Below are 9,471 nucleotides of genomic sequence, written 5' to 3'. Positions count from 1 at the left end.
AAGAGGGGCCTAAGGAGACATGACAACTAAAAGTAATATGGTGTCCCAGATAGGATCCTGGAATAGGAAAAAGGATATTAGTTAAAAATATGAAAATCTGAATAAAGTATGGTCTTTAATTAATGATAATGTATCAATAATGGTTCATCAGTTGTAATAAACGTATCATGCTTAATGTAAGATGTGACTAATAGGGGAAACTGGAGGTAAGATATGCGGAAACTGTATTATCTTCTCAAAATTGTTCTAAAAAATAGTCTATTTTTTAAATAGATGTATAATCAGTTACATACATTGTGCCAATTTCTGGTGTACAGCATAATGTCCCAGTCATGCTAAAGTCTATTTTTAAGAAAAGATCTGATCAATCTATCTAGTTGTCAAATATTTACTATGTGCCTACTACATACTAAGTGTAGTATATATGATAGTTTAACAAAAAGGTCATTTTCTTGGATCTCAAAAAACATTTACTCTGAAGTCAGACATTAAATACACAAAAAACTATGCACGTGCAAATTATGATGAGTGCTATTAAGATAAAGAACAGGATGTTACAGAGATTAAAGAAGGGATATAAATACAGCAAGAGATGACTGAACAATTTTAAGTTTAGGAGTCTACACCTGAAATGTGCCTCTGCCTGCTGGGTAGAGAATGAATTGTTGGATCAAAGCATAAATAGAGTCCTATTAGATTAAAAGATGGTGAGACTTGGACTTGGGTATTAGCAATGGAATGGAAGAGAACTGATCATAGCTGTTGATAGAAAGCTATTGGTTTTTGTTTCTCACTGTTTGTAGAATTTCCTCCTTAGTTCTAATAGGTTTTTAGTTGCTTGTCTTGGATTTTCTAGATGGACAATTTCCTTTTCCACTATTAATTTATACCTCGTTTATTTCTCTAGTTTTACTGCTTTGTCTAGCATCTCTAGAACAATGCTGAATTGTCAATGACAGCAACTATCCTATTATTTCCAACTTTAACATAAACCCATAGCACTAGATAAAGGGTAGCTGACAAAAACCTAAGGCAAGTAATATACTTTAGTGAGTCAACAGAAGTATTTACATTAATATCAGAAATTCACTATTCAGATGATACCTAATTAGAAAATGTATATGAAAAAGTTCCATTCATATTAATAATAAATTATAAAATATTCTGCAGTAATCTTAATAGAAATGTAAAGAACTACATGAATAAAGCTCTAAAATGTTTAAAGACAAAAAAAAAAAAAAAAAAAAGGGGGAAGGGGTATATAATGTCCTGGATTGAAAAATAAATATTTTAAAGCTCCCAATTCCTCCCAAATTGATCTATAATTGAAAGCAATCATAATCAAAATCCCAAGTAAAATTTAAAATTAAAAGCTAAAAAAATTAAATAAAATTAAAAGTGTAATGTGTGACTGGGTTTGAATGGAAAAGACAGAAAATACTAACAAGAATTATTAAATACATTTAACTGCAATATTTTAAGTGGCTATCATGATAATCACTGAAGGGCTAGCTTAGAATCCAAAATGTGTTTTTCTGATTAAGAGAATGATTTATTTTTTGTTTAGAACAATCTTTTTCTGTGACTCTGTGCACAGAATCATAATGATTCAAACATTTGGGGAGCAACAAGTCATACCTGATGTTCACTTCTGGCTGGCCCTCACACAGTAGCAAGGCTTGGAGAAACAAGCCCAAAGATGAGGCTCTGTGAACACAAACCATACACAGACAGCCCCTCATTGCTCCAGAGAACACCCAGCCTACCTGCAGGTGTCCTGCCCTGGGTAACACTAGAACTACAACCAGTTGTTTCTTTCCTCCCAAACACGTTTCCATAAAAATCAATTTTTAAAATATCAAAAAGACAGTAAAATATCCTGCCTACTTGATTTTCTTTGTCCATCTTCCTTTAGACTGTACAGGACTAATGTTTGAGAAGACCACAATAATATGATTCATCAGGGCATGAAATCACATCAAATACCAATGAACTGCTAGTGAATGGATGTGTCTTTATTACTTAAGCTATGAGGTATAACTATGTGATAATAGGCAATTACTGACCACGTCAGGAACTATCCACCAATTTTTTATTTCATCAAAATACTTGCAAGTATGTGACATCAAGCACCAACCCTTTCCTATCTATGAGTAGTTATTATTAACAGCAGCATATGAGAAAAATAATGGGGGTCTTAGTAGACCAAAAGCTGAATGAGTCATTGCTGTGACGGGGCTGTCCAAGAATCTTACTTTGATCCTGGCCACACTAACAGAAATGCAGAGCCTAGAATACAGTATCCTGGACACACCCCGTCTGTGTGGAGCTCTGAGCATCCGTTTTAAGAATGGGCCCAGGCAGACATGTCAAACCATGTCACACACAACAAAAATGAGAATATTAGGACTCTTTGAAAGAAGCTTAAGCAAACATATAAAATTGATTAGTAACTGTCTGAATCATACCGTCTATATCCAATCAGTATCAGTCAGGGTAAGAAGCAAATACCCCTTTTCTTTAAAGAGAGGAAAACTGAAGTTAAGTGGTACCAGAATGACTTAACTCTCAATGCTGAAAGAAACCAAAGTGAAGTGAAAATGTGTCAGTATCTAGTTAACGTGTCCAATGCAGAGACCAACCTAGGTAATTCAAGCTCCAGAAAGGCCCTTTTAGGTTTCACATTTATAGATTAACCACAATTTCATTTTTTCTTTTTTTTCTCTTTTTGGTTATACAGCCCTAATCTTAGAAATCCAAACCTCAATGCCATGTATAATTAAATTGTAAATAACTTTACTTCCCTTGGTCTTTTAATTATTCAAAATGGGTAATTCCTAAATAAAATGTTAACAGAAACACTTTCATGTTCTTATCCCTTCTTGCTATTCACATCTCATTCTATGTTCTAGACAGCCCTGGCAACGAAGACACCATAGAAAATATTACTTACAGTAAAATTTATTTTCATTGATTTCATTTAACATAATTTCAAAGTAGGTCTGTGGCCCTAAGATGAGCAAAAGAACAAATGTGCTAAATCTCATTCAGAGATGTTTTTCATACTGTTCCTCTGAGTAGGTTTCAGGGGCCCCAACGGTGATACCTAACATTTTACCCCCAGAGACTTTATGCACAGACACAGGAAGAAGAGAGATCACCACCATACAAGAACCAATCTGTATGAAGGTACTAATGACAAGCAGCTCTCATGTTATACTCTGTCCAACTCTTACCGTCATAACGATAATGACTGATTTTTTTTCTCTGCAAAGTTCAGTATTTTTTTTGTTTAAGTAAAATGTCAGAATAAGTGAAAATGCTGTACTTATTTATCTTAAGACACTAAAAATAGTGGAAGTTTAAACATTCTTCAAGTCCAAGCTGGGCCATGACTACTACTGATGGGGTTTACCCAACACAAGTTTGGCGACCATCAGCAAACTGTTCAAAAGAAACACATAAACAAAAATCAGGTGAAGAACAGCACAGGCATGCTATTATTTTTTAAGCGTCCAGGACTCAGCAGGTCCCTCCCAACAACACGGTGAGGAGCTGCCAAGGCAGAGCAAGCTCCGATGCACTTCTACCCCCGGAGGCACCAAAGGAAGGACATGCTGAGGGGCAGACCCGCACTGCGGCCTTAAAATCATACATGTGCGGTGAGGTTCCTAATCTAACTGCTAACAATTCAGAGACAAGAAACCAGCACTGGAGAGACCAAGGCCTCCCCACCTTCCCAGAGCTGGTTAAGGTTCGATCTCCAACCTCCCAGTTTACTGCTCTTGACCTCGGTCTATACTGAACATAATACGTTGTGCTTGACAGCATCATTGCCATGATCAAAGCTGGGTAAGTAATCTCTTTCCAAAGCAAAACCATTTCCAGAGTGAATGAATGTACCTATTTCATTGTGACATTAAATCGGCTGTTTCTGCAGCTGTTTCTATTTGTGTATAAATTAGGTCACTTCTGTTGATGCTCAGCACTGGGTATACTGAAACAAGTAAATGTACAAAGTATTCTGGGCATTAAACTAGAACTAGCAATGGAGCAGAGAGTACCTGGCACCCGCAATTAAGCCTGCAGGCATAAACTTTCCAGAGTGGTAGAATCTCATTCCCATGATGCCAGCCAAGGTTCCAGATGCAGCTGGTGGAGAGATGAAAAGAGCCAAAGATCATTACATCTTAGACATGGGAGGCCTAAAAACTGACCAAGCCCCCTACCTGTCTGTCTTTCAAGGGCCAAACGCCATCTCATACCTCCTCCTTCCCTAGTGGGGGGCGCTTCATGGCCACCCACAGTCACCGGGACTAAGTACAATACTGGAATAAAGGCCGTTGGTGTCCCAGTCCAGCCTGCCTTTCCACCCTCACTTTCTACTATTCTTCAGCCGTACATTTCTCAGTTTTCTTCAGACTTGCCGCAGGGAGTTTCCCTCCTCCTGACTGATGCTACTTACCCTGTATGCTCCTAAGCTCTTCCAACTCAATCTCTATTCAAATACCTGCCACCTGCCAAGCACTGCACAGCTGCAGAATGCAATCATGATCAAAAAAAGATCTCTGCCCTAAGTGTTTCAAGTTGGATGGGACAGACTTGAAAGAATCACACAAATAAAAATTTTAAAGTAAAATTTGTGCTACAAGTAGAATTAACGCAATACAAATAACAATAAATAGGGGATCCAGCCAATTCAGGGAGGATTTGCTGAGAAAGTGAAGATTTAACAGAGATCTGAAGACTCTCAGCTGATGAGCTCGAGGGGGAAAAAGCACATTCTAAGCAGAGGGAATGACATACACAGGGCCTTGTGGTGAGAGGGGACTAAAAGGCTGGTTAGCACGGAAATCAAGAGGGCGAGCGAGGAAGAGGGCCACGCCATACAGAACCCGGAGGGCTGCAGGAAGCCTTGTGGTCTTCACGCTAAGAGCATGCGAAGCCACTGGAAGATACCACACAGAGGGATACGTGAACAGAGCTGCATTCTGATAGAACTGCAGCTGTACCACGGAGAACACACGGCAGGGAAACCAGTGGAGATGCAGGGATACCAACTAAGATGCTTCCTCAGGAAGGCAGGCAAGAGGGAGGGCTAACTGGGAAGTGGGCGGTGGCCCTGGAGGCAGAGAGGCGGACAAGCTGGGCCAGGCGCTGGAGGTAGTGTTGACAGGACTTGTTGATGAATGAGATGTGAAGATGGAGGGGAAGGGAGCAATGGAGACCCAAACGGAGGGAGAACACCAGAAGGCTGAACGTGTGTACGGACATGAAGCTGGGTTCGGGCAGATGCCTTGACATCTGAAAGATTTCAATTCAAGCAGGCAGCTACATATATGAGTAAAGCTTGGAGGAGAGAGAAATTTGTGAGTCATCTGTGTATCAGTGGTAACTTAAGGCTTGGGTTTCAACGATATTGCCAAGTGAGAGAGTATAAAGATTAAAAAAGTTAGGCCTTAAGAACTTCAATATTGAATGGCTAAAAAGGAAACTGGGTCGAAAAAATCGACAAAAGAGAACGAAAAAAAAAAGGAAAACCACGAGAAGGGAAAATGGACTGGTGCACTGTGCTGAGAACAGCTAAAAGGCCAAATAAAATGAGGACTAAAAAACGTACACTGAATTTTGAAAAATACAGGTTCCTGGCAGCCTCAGGGAGAGTTATTTCCATGGACTAGGGGGACAGAAGTGGAGGCTGGAGTGGGTTGAGAATGTGAGAGATGAGGAAGTGAGGAAGGGGAGCATGACAGATTTTTTAGAAGTTTCTGAAGAGGAAGAAGGGCAGTAACTGGAGAAGGAAGTGGGGTCGCAAGTGGTCCTTCTTTTTTTAAATGGGTGAGAAATGGGCATCATCTGAGCATCAGTGGGTGAGATCCACCCGAAAGGCAGCATCCGAGTAAGAGCCAGCATCACTGACAGTGTGAAGCTCTGGAAAAGGTGAAGAGCCCAAAGCCTGGGTGGAGTGACTGGCCTTGGAGAGGAGAGAGCAGGACGGCGGAGGCTTGGAGGGTGACAGCACGAGGGAGTCCTACCTGATGGCTGTTTTTTATGTAGGTGGGGTCACACTCAGGAGTGGAGGGGGGGATCAGAAATGGGAACATAGTGGGGTGAGAGTCATCGGAGCTGGCATGAGGGAGCTGCTGGGCAGAGCCTGGAGCCGGGCGCCTCCTCCTTCCCAGCCCCCACCCCCGGCTGACAGCCCCGGTCCCCCCAGCACCTGGGAGGGCAGAGCTGCCTGTCTTCTCATCCCATAGCTTTGTGAAGACAGAGGGGCCCGCACTCCCAGCAGAGTGTCTGACACACGGGTGGAGTACAGCAAAAATGCACCAAAGGCCACCCTGATAAGAAGTATCGTCCCTTCCCGCACTCCTCACTGTCCACGCGGCTCACGGGACACCGCAGGGTATGTCCCCAGGGAAGGCAAAGGCCTACATTTTCTATGTTTCGTTCACATCTAAAGGGCTAATATTGATGCACATCCAACCCAGACACATGATCCCTTAGTGCTGCTCAAGCAGATGTCTGCAGTGGTCAAGCACAAGGGTTAAGAGAGCTGTGCTTGCCTTATTCAAGTGTAACACTAACTTTGCTGGGTAAATCTAAACTCACGATGTATGAAAACCTTTCCATGTTCTATACATAAAAGATAAGAAGAAACTGCACAAACCTCACCCCCCCGCCCCCACCAATTTTAAAACCTCCCTAAGACTTGGCAGAAGCGCTAAAACTGTCTTAATGTGAAGAACCTGCCACATCCCACCAATCCAGGACCTTTGGGGAGAGTATTCTGGACACACAGTTGCATCCAGGAGACAGTGAAACCGACATACCTAAGAAAACCCAAATGTTCCTTGGATCCTGAGACAGCTGATAGGCACCCAGGCCCGCTAAACCACCGAAGAAGAGCCCAGCAACCAGGGACGGGACACTACCTGGAGGGAGAGCAAACACACGCCAGCACGTCATAATGTCAGACACTCATTTCACTGACAGACTCCACCAGACTTCCCCTCCCTACAGAGGAAAATGGCACAGAGAACCCTCAGCACAGTTCACTTCAAGCAGGAAAACGTTTGGGGGAGTCTGCTAGTTTACCAGAGAGGTCAGGGTCATACCGCACCGTTCCTCTTTCCTCTAACAAGCAGGGCACTTACACCAAAGGAGAAAAGAAGGGCTCCCCACCGAGCCTGCTTAACCTAACAAGGACTGGAACTGCCCACAGGCAGGACCTCAGGCACATCCCCAAAGGAAAGGGAAATAATGAATTAAAAATGATTTGGAGGTGGGTGGGTATAGCTCAGTAGCAGAGTGTGTGCTCAGGATGCAGGAGGTCCTGGTTTCAATCCCCAGCACCTCCATTAAAAAAAAAAAAAGATTTGGAGAGTAGGTATTCTGGTGTGTGTGCTGGGGTGGGAACAGGCATATTCACTGACACACCCGTGCCTGGTTTAATGCGGAGACTTCAGAACTGCTTATGTGAGGACTAGAAGTTTCCTGCTACTGGAAGAGCAGAGAAGGCGCTCTGGGGTTGATGCTGAGGTATGGCAGGTGATGATAATAACAATCTACTACCACCCCTGCCCAGCATCTTTAGATAAAGAGGCAAAAACAAGCAATTGGACCAGAAGCCTGTTTTAGCTCAGCCTGATAACTAAATGGAGCTACAGGACAGATAATAAGCCTGCACTCAAGATAGAGGGCCTAAAGCACATTGGACCCCAACAAGACTGCAGTCTGGGGACGCTGGGGACTCACTCTTCACCAGGAACAAGATTTTAAGAGGTTAAGTAACTACAGACCATACCTGCTTTTGCATAGCCAATGATCCCACCGGAAGCAACCAGTGCTGCATAGCCAAAGCCAATCCAATGTAAAGGCACTCTGAAAACAAAACACTAGGAAATCAGTGCCAACCATGAAAAAAATAGAGAGAAAGAGACAGAACACATAACCATAGGATGGGATCTAAAAGGTCATCATCCCAGAACAAGCCTATCACCGTACAAACGCATATAAATCCCAGAGAGGTTAGATGACTGGCCGAGAGTCAGTGGCAGAGCTGGGACTCAAACCCAGGTCCCCAGCCTACATGTCCATCCTCTCACATCCCAAGCTGCCCGGCAGCCCTGACTCAGCGCCCTTGGCAGATGAGAAAAGGAACTCCGGTTTTCAGAAGCTCGGGCTGTTCCACCCCCATTCACTGTGTGTGCACTTACAGTGGGCCAGAGTCCTTCTGCATTGTGCCCTTTCACTCTGTCCAGACAGAAGGTTGCACCAGGCCTGCACCTGTGGAAGACAGGCTGGATCAGAGGTGGTGAACGCAGAGCTCTCTAGCAGTCAGAGAAAAGTGGGTCCAAGTTCCAGCTCCACCCCTTGGGAGCTAAGAAGTAAAGGACAAGCTCTCTAGCTTTAGTTCCCGTCCCTGTACCTACCACGAGGGTGACAACGATACAAGTGTCCCAGGACTGCTGTGGGCACTGAATGGGATAATATATAAAACTGTTCTGCACAAACTGCTAAACAAATATCAACCATTTTGGTAATAACCTCAATTCTTATATAACAGACCCACAGGAAACTTCACTGACCAGTTCTCTATAGCTAACCAGCTAACCTTCTCATCACCTAACCAAGTTATAACTAAATCGGACAGTAAATACCTCCTGTTCCCTTAATTCAAGTATTTTAATTGCCCTTTCTAGGGGGGAGGGGTGCTGCTCTTCGCCCGTGCACAGAGAATTATTTCAATATTAGACATTTGTAAAACTTTCAATTATTTAATTCTGCATCACTCACAGTTATTGTTTGACTAGGGGCGAGGAGAGAGGATAAAATATACAAAAGCCCAAGTTATAATTATGTGGAACACGACACCCTTGGCAAAGTAGGATGAAACTCCTGGTTTCTTCAAGAAATGCATTTGGTTATAACGACGCTAAGCTTGAAAGCCATACATGCTTCTTCTGTTTAAGTTACTATGTGTCTATAAAAAGTGGGGGGAGGCTTGGAACCGTACCACAGTCATTAATTCAACATAGCATTGAGTCACCGGGACTCTTAAGGAGATGCAGCAATAAAAATCTCCAGGAAACGAATCAAGTCTCCGCTTCACCGCTAAGCATTTGCCTCGAGAGCTCAGGGTTTCCGCAGGGCGCACAACCCCCTCTCAGAAAAGCAGAAAAGGAGCGACTAGAGAAAGGCACCTACCACGCAGCCCACAACCCCCGCCTGGGTCAGAGGAACAAAGAGCAGGCGGCCACAAAGCCTCTCATATAACAGCTAAAAGTCAAAACAGGTGTAAAATAAAAACAATTCCCAAGCACACCAACCTCCTTCTAGAAGGTCTGCACAGGCCAAGGAAAGCACACAAGCCGTGGGGGCGGGAGTCTCAGTCCCGCCGGAAATATCGCGGCGCTTTCTCTGCGTCCTGGGGGCGGGGCGAGACGTGGGGCAGGGCTAGAGCGTCCC

At 43.4% G+C, this 9,471-nt stretch overlaps 1 protein-coding gene across 2 annotated transcripts; it reads right to left on the bottom strand.

The window, feature by feature from the left end:
* Positions 1-2,943: 2,943 nt before the first annotated feature.
* LOC102503659 (transmembrane protein 14C) lies at positions 2,944-9,471 on the bottom strand. 2 transcript variants are annotated; one of them, XM_006181104.3, is made up of 6 exons: positions 9,333-9,471; positions 8,220-8,289; positions 7,808-7,884; positions 6,834-6,935; positions 4,065-4,152; positions 2,944-3,444 (listed from the first exon to the last, which is right to left on the bottom strand). In XM_006181104.3, the coding sequence occupies exons 2-6, from the start codon at positions 8,240-8,242 to the stop codon at positions 3,399-3,401; spliced, it is 336 nt and encodes a 111-aa protein (XP_006181166.2). In that variant the 5' UTR covers positions 8,243-8,289; positions 9,333-9,471; the 3' UTR covers positions 2,944-3,398. The 2 variants fall into 2 exon arrangements, with proteins under 2 accessions (XP_006181166.2, XP_014411676.2); XM_014556190.2 differs by lacking the exon at positions 9,333-9,471 and adding an exon at positions 9,211-9,299.

Source organism: Camelus ferus, chromosome 20 (genome assembly GCF_009834535.1).
Source record: "Camelus ferus isolate YT-003-E chromosome 20, BCGSAC_Cfer_1.0, whole genome shotgun sequence".
Lineage (NCBI taxonomy): Eukaryota > Metazoa > Chordata > Mammalia > Artiodactyla > Camelidae > Camelus > Camelus ferus.
The sequence above is the reverse complement of the archived record's forward strand: the minus strand, read 5'-3'. Positions and strand labels throughout refer to the sequence as shown.

What these genes read in the sequence shown, in the direction of transcription:
- LOC102503659 (XM_006181104.3), bottom strand. Translation starts at nt 8,242, where the DNA reads ATGCAGAAGGACTCTGGCCCACT. An exon ending in CAGAAGGACTCTGGCCCACT is followed by an intron (nt 7,885 to 8,219) that starts GTAAGTGCACAC and finishes TTTTGTTTTCAG; the next exon opens with AGTGCCTTTACATTGGATTG. An exon ending in GAACATTTGGGTTTTCTTAG is followed by an intron (nt 4,153 to 6,833) that starts GTATGTCGGTTT and finishes TCTCTCCACCAG; the next exon opens with CTGCATCTGGAACCTTGGCT.